General features: G+C 37.0%; 1 protein-coding gene across 1 annotated transcript; it reads right to left on the minus strand.

Moving 5' to 3' along the window:
- Window positions 1-505: 505 nt before the first annotated feature.
- Window positions 506-16,795, minus strand: LOC134853230 (low-density lipoprotein receptor-related protein 1-like). The gene is made up of 10 exons (XM_063869198.1): window positions 16,502-16,795; window positions 15,472-16,139; window positions 11,297-12,195; window positions 10,385-10,816; window positions 9,783-10,064; window positions 8,285-8,620; window positions 7,712-7,947; window positions 7,262-7,447; window positions 2,309-2,492; window positions 506-2,016 (listed from the first exon to the last, which is right to left on the minus strand). Exons 1-10 carry the CDS (start codon window positions 16,572-16,574, stop codon window positions 1,518-1,520), a joined length of 3,795 nt encoding a protein of 1,264 aa, XP_063725268.1. The 5' UTR covers window positions 16,575-16,795; the 3' UTR covers window positions 506-1,517.
- Between the last annotated feature and the right edge of the window lie 3,262 nt (window positions 16,796-20,057).

Below are 20,057 nucleotides of genomic sequence, written 5' to 3' on the forward strand. Positions count from 1 at the left end.
AAAATCAACTAGATTATCACGGTCGTTTTGACGTGAATAACGACCAATTCAGCTAGTGCATGCACGTTTATACTTGTCTAGAGGCTAGTTCGAGAGAAATTTAAGTTAACAAATGTTTTTTTTTTCAAATTTCGTACAAACTCGGGCTAGTTATAAGAACTCCATATATTTATTCCGTCGATATCACAAAATAATATTATGTTCAGAAATAGACATCTATGGGGAATATACAGCACAGCTAGTCTCGTACCAATATTCCAGATCGAAGCAGTGAAAGGTTTTATTGAGTTAATTGGAGAGCAGGAAAACTATCTATAGAACATTTCAAGGCAAATATCTGACCATTTTCATCATCTCAATCTGCTAAATTCGGCAAAATTTTGTCTCAAACTCTATCCCCTCATTTGCCGAACATCTTAATCTTAAAATTGAGGTTACAAGCCACTGATTGAGCACGCTTCCTCCGACAAAGAATGGGAGTGTTTAGTTTAGAAATTATACGATGGAGGAACCGGGTTCGAAAATCTCTAAAAAAGTTTCAACCATTCATTCCATGTGAAAATTTTCATAAATCGAAGTCTTGCAAATCGGGCAAAAGCGAGAGTTCAAAACGGCTCTTATTGCCCAATCCCTAAAAATAGTTTTCACATGTCAGCTTTTGATTTTACAATGTATGAAGAACAAATTAGTTGCGAATTGGGCAATTCCCATACATGAAAAATTTAATAAAGAACGGGCTATGTAAACAATTTTTTAAGGATACAATCGGAAGTGGTAACGGTAGAAGATCTTGCCCATAAATCAATATTTCAAAGCGAAAGTGAAGTAAAAATTAACCATAATATTATTGAAAAAGCGAGATATTTAGGAGCAAAACATTTACACTTGATGTATGCAACCACTTCATTTTGGTTTGAAATATGAATTTTCGATTTCGACAATTTAATCGCCAGCTATGCTCAAAAACTGCAAATTAATTGTGCCTTGCCTCAAGATAGATGCGTTAGTGCGAATTATCAGATGAAATAGATTGACTGGAAATAAAAAGATAAAGCACACATTTTAGATTTGAGTTGCAAGAAAACGAAGATTGTAAACTCTATATTATGGTCAGAAAAGTAGGGGTTGTTCGGGTTTTGGGGTAGATTGGGATTGGACCAATTTCATTGTACCAAAAACATGAATACGTTTTTTTTAAATCTTAGCACCATGTTTAAAGTGAATGAATTTTTAACTCCATTCAATCGAATCAAACAGCAGACACTACTTCCGCACTCAAACGCAAGCAGCAGATCTTTAAAAATTAATTTAACTACGATAACTAACACACATAACCACGCCGCCCATGGAAGGATAGAAGACGTCTAGGAACTCATGCTTATTCAAGCACGAAAGGCGATGCTCACTAATATGTTAAACAAACGAATCTAAAATAGTTTTTCTTTATAAGTTTTCATACTCTTAGAAAATAGTTTTGATTCAGCTTCTGCGGAATTTCCGCTTATTAAAATCCGGCGTCAAGCCTCGGATGATCTGTCGCCGGCTCCATTTTTTGGCTTTGAATTGCCATTCTGGTTGCAGAGATCGCTGTCGAAAACTTCGTCGTCTGAGGGATAGACCAGACCAGCTGTACTGCTGGCGATCGAGTAGTTCCTCGGCATATGACTGTTGGAGTTCGTGGAACTGCTGTTCTGCACATCTTCACCTTCTTCCTCGTCCTCTTCTTCCTCTTCATTCACTTCCTCTTTGATACTCGGAAGTGCCGAACGCACGGAGGGCCTTCTGTTCATTGGAAGAGGGGCTTGAGCCTGATGTGCATCGTAGTATCCTGGCTCGCTGAATTCGAACTGGCTCTCCTGCAGTTGCTGTTCGTTGTCCCAGTCGAAGGCGTTCATCGCGGGCGAGTACCCTGGCGACTCGGGCGGGGGTGCATGCGAAATGTCGTTAGATAGAAGTCGAGGATTGCCAAAAGAGGTCTCTTCGTACTGCTCGTTGACGACCAGTGAGTCAACTTTCCTAGAACAAATCCCATTTAAATTCTCTGACTTTTCGAAAAATCATTCCATTAACTTCTGTGAATTTCGAAGACTATGTTTGCTTGGTGACAATTTAGTAATTAGCTAAGAAAAACAGATGTCACCGATCTAGAAGTCTCTTGACTCAGCGCACTATTAAAATTTACCTGTTAATCATCTAACCTACCTGAACAAAAATGCAGTAATTGTATCCGAACTTGCAATGACTCTTGTCCATTTTAGCGACTTTTCCCGATAAAAAAACTGATTTGTGAGTTAAGCGCTGTACTGACTTTTGCCTGTGGGAAGAGTAGTGATTAGACGTGTTCCTTCTATGTCGGTTGTGAGGAGTCGGCATTTGTGGGCAGTATGTGGGTTTGATGTAGCAGACAAAGATGAAGAGGCAGGCGGCAAAAATTAGCACACACAAAAGCAGCACTAATGTCACTAGCAACGGCACAGGTACTCCTTCTTTCTCTACACCAAATTAACAAAAAAAATTACACTAATACCGAACCAAACAATGATAGTCGGTTGCAGTGCTAGTAGTACAATAATTTATCGTAAAAACTTAAAAAAAGCTTAAGAAAGTTTTTTTAGTTTATTCTACAAATTAGAGCCGTTTTTTATGCGTAGTAAGTTAAGCATAATCGACAACTTTTATCTTTGAAAATAAAATTTACAAAATTCTAAAATGCGTTGAATTTTTATTGCCAAGAAAATGCTAGATCAAGTTTTTTTCAGCCTATATGACCAATTTTCATTTAACAACTTTACTTGCTTGAAATTACATAAAATTCAAAAATTTCAAACCAGTTTTTCTCGACACTGTAACAACTCTTTGATATTTCTTAAAATGTCGTTCAGTTAGGACTTAAAAGGCTTAAAACTGATATATCACTCGACCAATTTCTATGATTAGTTGTTTTACTTGATTTTGGGTGGAAAACAAAAACAAAAACACGCCCGATGACAAAAGTTAATCCCTCTTTTCAATGGTCGGAACAACAAGACTAACCAGTTGTGTGCAGTGCAGGTAATGTGCAGGGGATGTTTAACACCAACTGTTATTATATCAAAAAAATAGAGCCAACAGACTATAGGAAAAGTTTTCATGGACAAAAAACCAACTGTTTGAAAACTTTGAAAGAAAAAATTCCCATCATGGAGCAAATAAACAACCCCCATAATAATAAATAAACACTTTTTAGGCAGAAAAGGAAACGCAAGTCTTAAGCAAGGGCGGATCTAATGTTTCTTACTTTTTTTTTAGATCAACCTAGATTGATTTTCCATTTATAGTTTAAATTTCAGAAAAAAAACAGGCCAAAATAAAAGTTTTCGAGTGGTCTTCAACCAAAAAAATCAATTTTTATGCTACACGCTGCCCCATTCAAATTTAATGTATATCGGGCCCTAGATAATTTAGAGTTGGTGAACCAAAAGCAGATGAAAGAAAATAGTAGCAAATGCGACAGGCCCTCGCCCTCCTTAATTAGCTGCTCTCAATAAACCCATGAAGAAACACATTGAACAAGTTGAAAAGAATTTCAAAAAGGAAAAATAGTTGCAAAGCAAAAATAGTTGCAATAATTTCTCATCTGTAATAATTTATCGCTTACGCTGAAATCGAACAAAACACATCGCGAAATATTTACATCAATCTGATCAAACTGACAATTATGCCTCATAACTTAAAAAAACAATCGCAGTTTTTCAAGCTCAAAAAATTTCATCATTTACACAAATTTATAACATTATAAATTTTTGACACCGGATAAAAAAATGGTCCCAGTCTATGGCGCTACGCTGCAATTATGTTAAGATATGGATATCGTCAAATTGATTTTTCTGTCCGCTGAATATCAAACAAACAATAACCCTTCATACATAAATCTTCTTTGAACATAACCAACAGAGTGAAAATGACAACTGAAACTTTTGGAGTATTTCCGAAGAAAAAACACATACTCTTGAATTTGAAGAACTTTTTACTGAAAAGCTTTTTTTGAGAATATTGAACCAATTTGAGAAAAATGGATCAATGTTAAATTTTTGTTTGGCTGGAAATCTCAAAATTTAAACCTATTTGAAGCTATTGACGTTTTTTTTGCCATGTAAGTTATAAATTGTTGAAGAGCGTAAGTTGCCTTTCATCTGGCAAATAAATTTGAAGATAACTTGAAAAAGATCAAAAGTCAAAACACAAAAAACAAATTTGAACGCGACAAACGTAATAACTTTTATCCGAAAGTGATTAAAATAGAAACAATCTCACGACCTAAATAAATGTCTTCACTTCTTTTACTGACATTTGAAAATGCAAACATTTACACAATTAATCATAATGAATTTTGTTCCGCTAAGAAATCTAAACATCAAATCATTTTTTGAAAAAAAAGCTGTTTGGTTTTTTGGAAAAAGTGTTATTTGCCTTCCTTTTGTGATACAGAAGCAGCAAAGTTGAAAGAAAAAAAAACTACAAAGAGCAGCTGTAAAAATCACCAATATTTGCGACTTAGTTTGGAAAAAAATACTCGTACTATTACACTACGTTCGCATGTGTAAACATTGCTAACAGACAGTTGGGAAAGCGTCAATGAACGCAAGGAAACGAAAAACACAGACTTCATTTTTTAAAATCATTTCAACTTTCGAATTTCAAACAAACACAGCATATCCCGTAAAGCTCTCTGAATTTCAAGAACAGCTTACGATTGGCTTTTTTTGACATAATTAACCCAATTTAAGAAAACTGAATCGATATGTAAAGTTTTTATTCCGCTGTGAAATCTAAAAGTTAATAACAACTTTCGAAATTAGAAGACGATCACATTTTGTGACTTTTACATTTTTGCTTTTCGATTTTGGAGTTTGCCTTTCTTTTAACAAAGGAAATGAACTAGACTTTAAACTAAAACCCAAAACCAAACCGTGAAAAATCAAAATACTACTAATCGCTTTGTAGTATCACACTACTCTACGTTTTGTGTAAGAGAACTTGAAAAGAAATAAGAGTCGAACAGCAAAAAAATTTTATATGGAGCGTAATAGCGTGATCAACCTACAAGGCATTAAAAAAACAACCCAGATAATTAATACGACCTTCATTTCATTCGAAACTTAAAACTGCCTTTCCTTCAAAATTTCAGTTGTTCATTCCACCAAGGTATGAACAAAGTCAACAGAAATTAAAAGTGAATGCGATTCAGAAACAATCGAGGCGTATGCATTTGTCATGATTCATTTAACAAATGACATCTGCATGAATGAATTTAACTGATTGACAGATACTTGAAGTGACAGGATGCCACACTCGGAAACTCCAGTCATATTCAACTTGTGAACATCAACTAATTCACACCAGGCCAGTAACATCTGGCTACTTTTGTCAAACGACAACCAGGAAAACTCCTCCCATTCTCAACATAATAGCTTTAGCTAGCGAGTTCAGTTCGGCTTACTTTTCAAGTATTAAAAAATGTTCAGCATACTGTGAACTTTAAAGTTTTTTTGACGAGAGAGAAAGCTGCGTGTCAAACTTCTTTTAAAAATAACAGAACTTTGAACCCGACCATTTCTCCACGAAGGAAAAGACAAAATATCAGCTATTCAAAAATTTAGGGATGATAGCCATTTGTGTAATATTCAGTTTCGTAGTGATATTTCGATTTTCTAAGCTCAGTCAAAATCTTTAAAAATACCATATTTTTTCATGGTAAGAAGGTAGAATATTGCGGTTTTGACTATTTTTATTGAAGTTTTGCACATTTTTTTTCGCGCAAATGTTGACCCTTTAAATAAGTGTATAAAGGGACCTAAAACGCGCTTAAAAAGGGATGATCGGTCAAAAAATGGTATCAATTTTCCTTTTTGAAACAATTAGACAAACAACAGAATTCGCATCCACCTCCCTCAACGTTTTTGTGGTATAGCATTCAACTGGAGGAATCTCTTTATAAAACAAATATTGGAGAATCACATTAAGCGTGTCGTGCTGAACAGTTCATGCGTTTGAGGGATGCTACTGAACAACCCCTTCCTGATGTAGTTTGTAATTTAACTGATACTAGCGCATGACTAGCGCCTATGGTGCTTCAAATAAATTGTTGAACGTGGAAATTATTTACAAAAAGAATTCATTTAATGCAACCGTTTATTTAAATTATGCCCATCCATCAGGGTTTTCTATTTCAATAATTGAACAATTTTTAAAACCCAATAATTGATCAATTTTTATCTCGAAAACCAAATGAAATTGAGTAGACATAATTGGAGGGCAGAATTGCAAATCTATAGCGTACCCTGAGATCAGCCCATCGAAGGATTGAGAATTTCAAGTTTTGAGATTTTTTCATTAAAAAATCATAAAAACGCCCATCTTGGGAGCCAAAAGAAATTGAGCAACAATATTAGGAGGCCAGCTTTGCAAACTTTGAGTCTACCCTGATAGCCCACCGCCATAGGGCTGAGAAATTCAATTTTATCAAATAAAAACTGAAACGGAAGCTTTAAAATTTTGCATTGCATTTTAAGACTTAGAGTCTACATCATTTCTTACGTAACGCACGCCAATTATGAGTCTACATAATTGCAAAATTACGCAAGCCAATTATGACGCAGTAGGAGTACCAGTCGACTTGAAAAAAAAAGAAATTTATCAACTACCATGCCTGAATTTATAGAGCGGACCCATTTCAACTAGAATACGAAAGAGTTCATTAAAAACATCCGACCCTGTCCAGGTTCGAGCCCTCTTATTTCGTTGCGGGTCTCCTTCCCTACCACTACGCTACAGATCCACGATACCTTGATCCTAAAGTGCTATTTGTAATAACCTTAGCATTGGCTGTACTTAATAGCTCGTAATTGATCTTATGCACATACTGCAATAAAAAACAGTTTAAAAATGAATACTAATATTTGCGACTTAGGTTGGAAAGAGAGAGTTCATACTATCACACAAGCTTTGCTTGTGTAAACATAGAGAACTCTTAAAAATGTAGCAAGTGAAACGCCAAATAAATGTATAGATAGAGATAGATAGATAGATAGATACGACACAGAAGCGAAGCCGCGCTTCGTAAACACTAGCAAGAAAACGACAAAAAACAGCACTATAAAGTGAAATACATTTGCGACGTAGGTTGGAAAAAAACAAGAGTCGCACTATAACACTACGCTAGTTACTGTAAATATGTATCTCAAATATGTGTCTACATCGAAATTCAAAATTAAAATCTAACGGTTGTGCTGGAGTGGGTTGGGTCCGCAGTAGCACCAGAAACTGATGGATAACATCTCTTCCCCTCCTTCATTCGTCCCCCAACTGCTCTGATTGAGAGACATGAGGGGCCACGCAGTGGGCAGACAAATCTCACTCATGGGCGCACCTCTCACAGAACAGTTCAGCACCTGTTTCGTCAACTCTTCTGCACAAAACACAAGGAACACTATCAGACGCTGAAAGTTGCAAGTACAAATGGGGCGGGGGGAGCTAGCGCCCCGGTTCAACAAAAACACAAATGGCACCTGACAACTATCATCATACATAAAACAAGGAAATATTTCATCCTTGAAAAACAGACATTCAGTACCATGAGCAGAAAAGAGCTACTTAAATAAATTTCATCATCCTCACCCACCACCAACGCCAGATGTTTCACTGAAAATAAAGCGGAGGAAAATGAACTTGCCAGTCTTCTTGACAACTTTCGTAGCTCTCCGCATAGTAAAGCATGTATGAGTCATGCCTCCTGGTCCGAGGCCATTGTTAATGGGCACACATATACTGTTGCTTGGGCAATGCCCATTATTGGTGAGACAAGGCGCAGAATCCAACCTCTCCACGTCTTGCAAAGACTTGTGCACAACTGACAGGTGCAAGTAGCCTTTCATATCTCCTCCATGAACACCCTTGTCAAGAGAACACCTGAAGCAATTTTTAAAAGTCGACTACACTGTAGCATATAGCTAGCTCCCCTGGTATTGGTACCACCAAAGCTTCAAACTTCTTTCTCAAGACAACAGAACTATTTTTGAAATATTTCAACCCCCCCCCCCCCCCCCCACCTCCAATTCTTATGACCAAAGGTTTATTTACATAGGCCGATTGTTATGAAAATTGGCATGCGACATAACTAAGCCATGGCAACCATATCTGGTCTTCATACTCAACCTTGAAAAATCACTCGTTACACCAAAAAATTGATACTCATTCGAGGTAAAGGGGGAAGGGAAAAAGAGCCTTAAGCACTTGCAGAAGATACCTGCGCTTATTGCACGTGTGAATTCTGCCTGGATTGGGTTTCGAACCCCAGTCGGACCAGATTAAGGCGCTCTCGAATATGGCTAGCGAGAAAGGCCGGGCTAGAACTGTGTCGCGTACGGCTGCCTTGAGCACGAAGCCCTGATTGGATCCGTCCAGACTTGAGAAGCGGATCTGGTCGTATTTGGCGTCCAGAAAGTAGATGCGATCGCTGAACTCGTCTACGGCCACGCTGTTTATGAACTGCAGATTGTCACTCACTACAGTTCGCCGATCAGACCCGTCGAAATTGCACCTCTCAACTACGTGTTCGCCCCAGTCGACCCAGAACACAAAGCTGAAACCATATCACAGCTATCAAACTTAAGAGACGCGCATCATGCTTCACAGCGTAGTTCAAGTATTTATGATGAGCAGGGAACGGAAAAAAGAGAATAATTTTTTTTATCACACTTAACGGAGTAAAAGAAAATAAGAAAAAAACATACAATTTTGCCCTAATTTGCCATAAGAATTGAAAATTTTCGAAAAGATCCATAAATTAAAGTTGGTGATGAAAAATCTTGCCAATTTCTTTCATGCGCGGATAAAATTCTGTGAGCCAAAAAACTCAGTAATTTGAAGCAAACACCGCGTTCCATTGAAGCTTGCCAAAAAACGTTCAAACGTGTTGTTTTATGCATTTAGAGGACTTTTTAATGCGTTTAGTGTTGCTTTATGCATTTAGAAAACTTTGATTTTTCCCGCTCCTTGACAATGAGCTCATTAAATTGTGGATATCTTGCAAGCGCCTGTCTTGCAAATTGTCGCGCCGCGTATTTGAAAAAGCAATAATATGATTGTAGGACACTCACAACTGGATGCGCCAAAAGTATCAACTAGAGAGCTCGAAAACGGCGTGCTTTTTGAAAAGTATTGCAAACTTTTTGATCGACGACCCAGTTTTTTGACTGGTTGATAAAATGAAATGGTAGGTAAAAAAATCGGCTGGTATATAAACCACTTAAATGAAAACTAAGCAAACAAGCGAACACTTATGAAATGCAAGGTAAAATTTTTAACCGCAGACACTCCTTCATAATGCAAACATTTGGTTTTTTGTGAACTTTTATTCCAGCAGACCAGGGACGGATCAAGGATTTTCTCGAGCGAGGGGCGGATTTTCAAACATCAAAAATTTTGTCGACTTTTTTTAGGTCGACCAATTGATTTTCTTAGCACTCCCAAAAACTTTTTTGAAAAGTTTTCGGCGCCAGACAAATTTTGAAAAAACAAGCCAAAAAAAGTTGTTTTTGGGCAGTTTTTGGAACGTTTTCACAAAAAAAAAACAGCGCTTCGTTTCAAAATAAGTATATAATGGCTCCGAAGACGCCTTAAGAAAAAAAATTTTGGGTTGGTCTCACTTAAATGTATTTTGATTCCAAAAAATACTACCAAAAGGGGTGAACCTTTGGTTGATGAAGGGGTCCCTAAATTCGCGCTCGCAGCAGAAAACTCACCGTCGCGGGACGTGCAGAGATATCTCTCTGGGCTGGGAGAGTTTCTCCCGCACTAGGGACATATCATGCACCCCATCAGATGACGTCACGTGGATCTGAGTGGTGGGCTCCCTCTCTACCCAGTACACATTGCCAGACGAATAATCCACAGCCATGCCCTCGGAGAACATGTCCACTTCGGAATTGAGTGAATTTCTGCTGCCGTTTTTGAACACTGTTGTTTTGTTTAAAATAGTGTCATTTCTCAACAATTCGTTCAAATTCCAACTAGGCAATACGGTCCTAAAAAACAATGAGTTAAATCATACTTCTTAAAAAGTTTAATTTCCGTAAAAACCCATTTTCATATTAAGACGTGTTTTTTTCTGTCTGAGAACCAAAATATAGTCTAAGGAAATTCGTCGTCTGCATCACTGGTGATTATATATATTTTTCAAAAATCAAATTCTTGAATGATCTGACAGTGGTTTCGAGAGCAAATAATAATATCAGAACATCCGCCGAAATTAAGAAAAAAACTACCAGTGCTGCATGACACTATATATTTTTTAAATTTTGGCGACTATCATTCGGTTCATTTCGAATCGAGCACAGAAACTGACCTGTAAATATTGCGAGTGTATCTGTCGGTGAAGTAAATTAGATGCCTCTGGTAGTCATAGGCGGCAAAAGTGAGCTGATGACGTTGCATGGTGGAACTCGGAGGATACCTCACGTTCAAAAGATAGTGGTCTGAATTAAGCGGTTCTATCATATCTTCATTATGCGTAAACTGATCCTCTATGTTTATAACAGTTAAATGAGCTAATGTTACGAGAATAAAGGCGTTCGGGTCTTCGGCTATGCATCTCGAGGTGTCGGCCGAGTCGACGAAGTAGCCTTTGTGACACGAGCAGATATATGAGCCAAGAGTATTTGTGCATATTTGGTCACAAGGCGGTGGGGCAACAGTCACCTCTGGACTGCATTCGTCAACATCGACACATACATTCGATTCATTATCGAACACAAAGCCTTCCTCTGTACATCTGCACCTAAATGACAAGGCTACGTAAATCCTCAAACCTAAATGAAACAAAACAGTTACGAAATTACTAGTTATTCTTTACGCTTAAAATTAAACTGTTTTTTTTTTGGAAAAGAAGCTTTTTACTGACTGAAATTAACTCCTAATATTTAAATAGACCACTGACACTGACGCAAAATTAAAATTAGATTTACAATTTGAAACCTTTAAGACCATTTATCCACGGGGGAAAGGACCAACACAAGAGCTGTACAGCTCATCACGGCGAACCGCTGTTGTGCCCTTGTTTAAGAACTACATGCTATTTTTTTGGTTATTTTTCTGGGCTGGGTAATGTTGCTTCACCCTCAAGCAACGAGCACGGATCATGGTGGGCCTCGAACATCCGACCTTTCGATTGAGAGGCGGAGACGTAACCACTTCACCACCGCTCCCCTAGAACGCTTTTCACGCCGGAGCAAACAGACAAAAGCTGAATAAAACGTACTTAGCTCCTTGAGATGTATCAATACAGTTTGCGCTCGTCCCGCAGAACCCATCTGGCAACTTATGACAGAGCCCGTCGCAAACACGCTTTTGCTTCTCACTGTCCAGGGCGCATGGTTCCAGTTTCTCATCACATGCAAGTTTCAAATCTATACATCTTCCTTTTGTCAAATTCATAACTGAACCACTGTGTTCTGATTTCTGCTCAATTTTTTGATCTGGGCAGTAAAACTGAGACTGGGTGCAGTTAACATGCCAGCAATCGATTTCGTCTCTCGCGTCAAAGCAGTCCGGATATCCATCGCAGACCTGGCTCTTCTTCAAACACTGACCCGCTACTCCTCCGCAGTGGAAAGCTTGCGGGTCGTTGCAGTGAATACTAGCACATAATAGCTCATCCGCTTCATTGACACACTCTACAGTTCCATTACAAAATGCCGATTTGGGTACACATTGTAGTATTTGTTCACGAGTGTGTTCATACGAATCTGCGATGAGTTTTGGGTTCCAAAGGCAAACTTGCTCCAAATACCCTGGACATACTGGCTCACACGTGTCTATAGCTTCTAGATCCGATGGCTCGAAGGAGCACAGCGGAACATTATCAGCACAATCAGGAAAGTTAACATTTGGAGTTTCATCCTGTTTCCATTTTAGTCTGCATATTGAGTTCAAACTACCTTGACAGTTCTTCAGAAATACTGAATCTTCGCAGTAAGTTAAGTTGCAAATCAATCCTTCATCGGAACCATCTGCACAATTTGAAACACCATCACAACCCCGATTTGAATCCACACATTCGGTATGGCCTTCATCATCTGTTGTCCAGCATTTGAACTGATTTTGGGGACAGGTTGAGTATTTTAGACCATCTTTGGATTTATTGAGATAAGTACACGCCTATACACAACAAAAAACAACTGTAATCATTTCACGAACAGTTGAGAACTTTTAACCAATACAAACGAAGGTGAACAACTAAACCGTGCCACTGTGTCAGTAAGAAATTCAACATTTTCCTAACTAGTAGTTAAGCTAGAAGGGTAAGAAAGACTAGCAGTAAGAAAGGCAGTTGTGGTTTCCAAGACGAAAAAAAAATGAAAAACCAAACTGACATATAAACACACAAAATTTGAACTTTACCTGAACAAAAACTACACAAAAAATCAGTTTCAGAGGCTTCATTACACTTCATTTGAAATTTTTATGGATGGCACAAAATAGCATGAACTTTATTATTTGAACTTTACCTGAACAAAAACTACACAAAAAATCAGTTTCAGAGGCTTCATTACACTTCATTTGAAATTTTTATGGATGGCACAAAATAGCATACAAAACAAAAGAGGCCGGTTTATGTGCAATTAGTGCCAAGAGTTTTGACCACAATAATTCATAGAAAAAGTGACAGAATTTGTAAATGAGTATTTTTCAAGGTTGCGTTTATTGTTCTTCTATGGACGAGAATCGGTTTTTCTTAACCCTGAGAAAACTTTAAAATCGATCACATTACAATTAAAAGGCCTCCAACATGATATATCACCCGACCCCATCTACATTTTATTCGTGGTAGCTGTTTTTGCCTGAAAAATAAAAAAAATAACAAACCCGAACCACCCGAATAAGAAATGTCTCTCTACTTTCAATTGCCGGTCGGATTAAAAAGCGTAAAAACAGAAAACCGCAGTTGAAAAAAATTGATGGTAATTTCTGGCCCAGCTAAACCTACTGATGCTTTGTCTCTACAATAATACTTCAGAACTAAACAGCATTCAAAAATTACAGCGACAAAACAAAAAAAATAGCTTCATCTTTAAAAAAATCGACAAAGATTAATTTCAAAAAGAATCCCAACTCAAGAATTTCAGCAGAAGGTGGAAAACGACGCAGAAAAACCAGTCAGCTGTTATTTGTGAAAATATTCATTTTACTGTCTAATGTATAATTGCAGCATCTGTGGCAATTTAAGATGGTTTACACGAAAAAAGATTTTGCCCGATCATACAAAGAATAACCGGTAGCTCTGCAAGTAGCTCAAAAAAGTTTTGACCAATTGCCATTGAAAACAAAGAATTATAACACAGAGGCGAATTGAAACTTCGCACCACTTGCAACACAACACAAACAGAGCATGGCAAACATGTCGACAGAAAATAAGACGAAATTCAAAAAATAAACAAGTTTTTTTAATTAAAAAAAAAAAAACTAGACCTAACAAGATTTTTAACTGGTTATCTCGATTGGTGCTCAATAAAACTTAATTTGAAAAAAGTACGGAGAAAAAACTTACGAAACAATGACAAAGCCGAATAAACTCGAGTAGACACCTGTTGAGCCGAAAATAAATTGTTTTCACTAACTTAACCCAGAAAAGTGTAAGTCACACCTAAAACACACACGCATAAAAAAACGACACAAAATGATACTACTAAGCCCAGATAAAATGCTCCGAGCCTTTTTAAACACCAATTTGATATAACCCAAGCGTATCAAAAAGCAAAAAAAAACCCTGAAAGTAACGAGCCGGAGTATGTAAATTTAACACAGGCGAAGTTGCACTTCGCATACACAAGCAAAAAAAATGACCGACAACGCTACTAGAAAAAACTGAATGAGTTAAACTTTGAGTCTACAAAACTTCTTAAGTGACGCACGCCAATTAGAGTCTTAAATGACGCACGCCAAGTGACGCAAAAAATTAAGACTCATTAGCAGTACCAGTCCGTTTGAAAAAAGAAATTTACCAACTAACATGCCTCAATTTATAGAGCGGACGCATTTAAACTAGTATACGAAAAATTTCATTACAAACATCCGACCCTGCCAAGGTTCAAACCCTCTTATTTTTCTGCTGGTCTCCTTCCGCACCTCTAAGCTACCAATCCATGATTCCTTGAAGCTAAAGTGCTATTTGTAATACAATAGTGTGTGTTAATATCCTTAGCATTTGCTGTACTTAATCGCTGGTTATTGATCTTGAGCATACACTGTATAATAAAAGAGCACTTTCAAAAAGAGCACTAATATTTGCTACTTAGGTTGAAAAAAAAGAGAGTTCTCGCAAGTGTTTGCGAAGCGCAGTGTCTCCTCTATGTCGAAATTTGATTATTATGCTGATTACACAAGCAAAGCTTGTGTGATATTACAAACTCTCTTTTTTTTCACTCTAAGCTTTGCTTGTGTAATCAGCATAATAATCAAATTTCGACATAGAGGAGACACTGCGCTTCGCAAACACTTGCATAACACGGGCAAAAAGCAGCTCTATCAAGTGAAATAAGAAAAAAAAAAGAAACCTCGAATTAGCAAAAACTCGGCTACTTGTCGCATTCGAATCTGCGACCTAGCAAATTTGCGTCTCACGCACGAACCACTCAGCCACGGATGCTCAAAATCCTAAAAAAACTAGCCACCAATAACGCAGCTGCATATGCTAATAAATTGCCAATTCGATCCAGCAAAAGTTGCACCAAATACAAAAAGACACAATATTGCATGTAATAAAGTGGAAAGCATAATATCAAATTATGTATAAATTATGCATTTCCAAAAACATTGCAAGATATATTGGGTTGAAAAGTTTCTGAAACCGAGCTTTTTATCATTGGTTGCTGTTTGAAACAAATAGATTTTTTCGGCTTATTTTATGAATTAAAAATGCATTATATGTGTTAACTTTTTACTAATCAAATGTCAAAGCACATATGATATTATACTGCTACCGCAGCCTAACGATTCAAAAAAGCCACCAAAAGAAGCATTTTTATTTGCGACTTAGCTTGAAAAAAAAAAGAAAGTTCGTACTAATAAGAAAGTTCGTACTTCGCAAGTGTTAATAAGGGTCATGATACGTCTGTTGGAAATCCACTGCATTTTTTTTGCAAAACAAGATGTCGAAAAATTTGAAAAAACGTACGTTGCAAAAACGTAGATTGAGATGATAAAACCACATATAAATGTTTTAAAAAATCGTTCATCTTTAAAAAGAAGCATCGGCAGAATCTAATTCAGACTCTTCACTTAAACTCTGACCAGTTTTTCTCGAGACTGAGACAACTGTTTTATTTTTTTCGAACCATGACTGAAACAGCTTTAATACGATACCATACTTGACCTCTTCAAGATTTTGAAGTAACTTTCATTAAAAAAAACAAAAAAAACTTGAATTGAACGTACCACGTATGATTCGTCGATAGCACTGCTACAATCTACCTTGCCATTGCACACTTTCTCTTTTGGGAGACATTTTCCATCGCAGGGTACATTCCAACTGTCTTCCTCGCACTCGGGGTCCCTTCTCAGATGACAGAAGAGGTGTGGCGAGTGCTCGTCTAGCTGGTCCCGACAGTCGTATCTGCCGTCGCACAGTGCCTCGCGAGGGATGCATGTCAAGTCCTCGCAGACATAGTCCGATTCTGAATCACAATACTGCTGGTAACAACCCAACTCATCCGAGCCATCTGGACAATCTTGGACGAAGTCGCAGCGAGCCGAAAGGGGAACACAGATACGCGAAGATATATTACTCGTTAAAGACAGATTCGGTGATGACGTAGAGGTGTCCAGACTGGAGAGCACGGAAGAGGTCTTCAAGTCTGTGATGTTGTAACCCCATCTATTCCAGGCGTTGCACTCGAACTTGGGGTTGCGTGGATTGAGCCATCCTACTGGGTCACATGGCTGCTGTTTTGAGACTTGTTTCGAGTCTCGTTTGTTTCTAAGGAGTCTGCCAGGGTAAACCGGAGGCGGCTCACCCCACCAAGCAGATGATCTGGAGTATTCCGGGGAGCGAGACAGAGTTTCTGAGTTGGATAGATGGAAGACGCAGCCAACAATTATTATTACTGAAAAACACACAACGCGATCAAATTATTGCACTAAAGCTGACACCGTAATTTTAAAACAAAATATCAAATCATTGCAAAAAGCTTTCGCCAACATACTGAATTTTTTTTAAGAAATCGTTCTCATAACCAAATAAACTCATACATGAGATCACTCCGCAAACTAAGACGTCATTTAAATGAAATGGCACACAATTATAAAGCAAAGAAAAATTCTCGAGTTGGCTGGTCGAGTTTTCAAATTCATTTATTCTGAAATTTGACCTAGAACCAAAATTTTGGACACCCATAAAAAAACGTATACTCTGTTTTAATCTGAGGCAAACTTGCGTGATGAGTCGCAGGTGAAATAGATAACTTACCAACTAAGACACCGCCGAGTTTCACAGTCCTTAGAAGCGAGAGCGAGGAGAGAGAGAGATCCACATTAAGCATCAAATTGCGGCATAGTTTCACTCAAACAGTACAGCATCAGACTAGCACACACAAATGGGCAGAGAGTACTCCAACAACACTAACAGCTAGGGGGTAGTATTCGTGATTTGTAGAGATATTAGAAACGAAAGCGAAGGGCGCTTTGTGGGCAACGAAGAGAGGAAAAGCGAAGACACGCAGTATACTAATGGTGGCCAAGCTGACCGACAAAAAGACAAAACTAATCTGAAAACAAACCAAACTGATATTAAAATCAAAACAAAATTTGCGGACTGTTTCCAATCAACAATTTACTTTCAGCACTAACAAAATTTAGCTTCGAGTAGAAAACAATTATTTAAATGAAAAAAACGTTGCTGATAGAAAAATGACGGAAACCTTGCTAAAAATTTAAGAATGGTTGGTTTCCTACCTAAACTAAATTGATTCTTCCACACGTCTATTGTTCTTTTGAACGAGTAAATCAGTACTACCACAAAAACTAAATTCTCTACTATTCAGATTTAAACTAGATAAACTAGCTTCTCAAATTATAATTTAACTTAAGGCGGGAGAAGTTAACAACAGTGTAATTGGGCTTTTCCTTCTTTTGTAGTTGACTTGGTAGAGTAAAACTCAAATGCACAGCAGGCAAGGATGTTTTACAAATATTTGCAATACAAAAGAAAATTTTCATCCAAAATCAACAGATGGCTTTAGTTTAAGATAAGAAAACAAAAAGACAGTTCAAATCAAATAGCTTTTACTGCAAATCTCCTCCTTTGCAATAAACGACGGTCAAAAATAAGCTGGAAAAATATTATCGAACTCTTCCCTCCCTCTCAACTTAAAAATTTAAATACTTGATATTTACTTAAACCGAAGCACACTTCTATTGCTAGTGGAATGAGGGGAGGGAGATTTTCTGACAAAAATCTATCCAGAAACGCTGAAATATTTATTGTGAGCCGACGCCTAACGAAGGCAGCCAAGCCACATCAATATTTTTTTGACTCAATTAAATATTAATACTCTATTCAAATGAATTTTTCAAAAAAATGCTGAAACCTACTGTAAAACACAGAAGCGAAGCTGAGCTTCGCACCACTTGCGATACATTAATCATAGGATGAGTGCACAATGACGTTAAAAAATAAGCAAATAGAACTTCGAACGATGTTACAATTGAAGGAAGTGAAAAAACGAGAAGAAACACTTGAAAAAGAAAAACGCTATTTTTTCGTGCTCCAAATTATTTAATTTTTTCAAAGAGGTCCTAGTGGGGTTAAATTGGGTATTCAAAATATGGCGCCAGAGTCTTATAGATCTCAAAAGTACTACCGGACAATTTCAGGAAAAGAGACGTGGTAAACACGCCGACAGAATTGAGGCCGACATCCAATATGCTGAAACTCAGCAAAAAATTTTCGTAAAAAAACTATAGGAAGGAAAAAAATTTCATGTAACGCCCATAAAGGATCCACGATAGCTATATAGTAGCGTAAGCAAAGTAGACTACATAACTTGGAAACTAAGCTGACAGAGCTGAAGTCGACAACCATGAAGCCAAAAACCATCAGCAGAAAAAAATTAAAACTCATACATACAATGGTTTGAGTTCAAGATATAGCATGCAGCAGTAACTAGAACCCGGTAGTTAATTTTTAGTATTCAAGAAAATGAGTGTGTCAGCAGCATAGCAGCATCATAAGTGATTCAACTGAAAGTTTTCAACTTTCCAAATTTCGAAAAAAAAATTATAACGGTAAAACTATCTTAGTTTCAAAAACTATTATTTCGCCATTGTTTAAAAAGTTATTCCGTTTAGAGAAAACTGGATTTTTCTGATCCGCAAGGAATTTGGAAAATAGAAGTCTACTTTTGAAACTATAACTCATTCACGTTTTGCATGGCCTTTGCAATTTTGAAGTTCGATAGAGGAGTTTGGCTTCCTTTCAACCATTTTAGCTTTTGCCTGAACTTAAAACTAAATCAAAAGTCAAACCGCAAAAAATCTACTTTGAGTGCGAACAAATTATGAATTTTTCCTATAAAAAAAAGAACCGAAAAAAATTCACAAGCTAAGCAAGTCATAATCATTGCGTTCTTTAACACTTAAAAACCTCAAGATTTTGATTGCAAACTTGAATATTGTAAAACAGTAAGATATCTGATCAGCGCCCAAAAATGAACCCAAATACGTACTTCTAAAAGCTTTATTTTGAGAAAACTTGCAACCTTTATAAAAAAATATTTTCCAATCTTAATGCCTATTAATTTCCCTGGGTGGCTAAGCTTCAGTTTATACAGAACCAAAACAAAGTTTATACGAACAAAATATTGAAACCACGTTGTTGCTATTTTTAATGATATTTTGGCATGCAGAAAATTGGAAGAAAAGAAATTCTAGAGCCATATTTAATTTGTAGATTAAAGAAAAACTACACACCGCTACTTAGTTGGACACTTTGCACACAAATCGTGTATTAGCCGAAAAAAGGACTTGAAAACAGAAACTTTCATACGTTTGTCTCGAATAAAATTCAATTTGATGAGAGCATGACAAGGAACAAGAGCACCAGCGTCAAACAAGCATTAACTGTTAATGTATTTGGGTTCATTTTTTGGCGCTGATCAGATATCTTACTGTTTTACAATATTCAAGTTTGCAATCAAAATCTTGAGGTTTTTAAGTGTTAAAGAACGCAATGATTATGACTTGCTTAGCTTGTGAATTTTTTTCGTTTCTTTTTTTTACAGGAAAAATTCATAATTTGTTCGCACTCCAAGTAGATTTTTTGCGGTTTGACTTTTGATTTAGTTTTAAGTTCAGGCAAAAGCTAAAATGGTTGAAAGGAAGCCAAACTCCTCTATCGAACTTCAAAATTGCAAAGGCCATGCAAAACGTGAACATGCAATATTTCGAGCGCCCTAGGCAGATAAAACTCACGTAGACGCCAGGAAAATCCTAAGAAAATTGAGAGAAGAACGTTTTTTTAATTCTAAGTTTCGTGTCCTAACGCACAATGAGGACACGGAACGCAAGGAAAAATCTTTTTTTTTCGCGGCTTTCAAACAACGCAATATGTCGTAAATTCGAATAGCAGCAATTTTCCCTTCTCAAATACAGGGCCTGAAGCAATAAAAATAAATTAAATAGTTGAACAAGATCCCAACTTCGACACTTTTGAACAGTCATGAAAATTTTGAGAACATGCATCAGAGAGAACATGAAAAAATGATCGACAAGTTTTTTCACGTTTCAAGTTTAAATTTATGAGTACAGGGCTCAAAATTGTCAAATGACAAAACAAACTATTTCCACAGGCGAAGCTGCACTTCACAAACACAAGTGGGAAAATACCAAAAAGCTATAGATCTAAAAAGGTTAAAAACTGAAATAAGGAAATTTTTTTTAAAAAGTCTATAAAAACTTTGCGATCTTCGGAATTGAACACCTGGCCTGTAGCTTATGAGTCTCATGTTTTTTCTGCACGACAGGTG

This window comes from Symsagittifera roscoffensis, chromosome 1, assembly GCF_963678635.1.
Source record: "Symsagittifera roscoffensis chromosome 1, txSymRosc1.1, whole genome shotgun sequence".
NCBI classification, from domain to species: Eukaryota; Metazoa; Xenacoelomorpha; order Acoela; family Convolutidae; genus Symsagittifera; species Symsagittifera roscoffensis.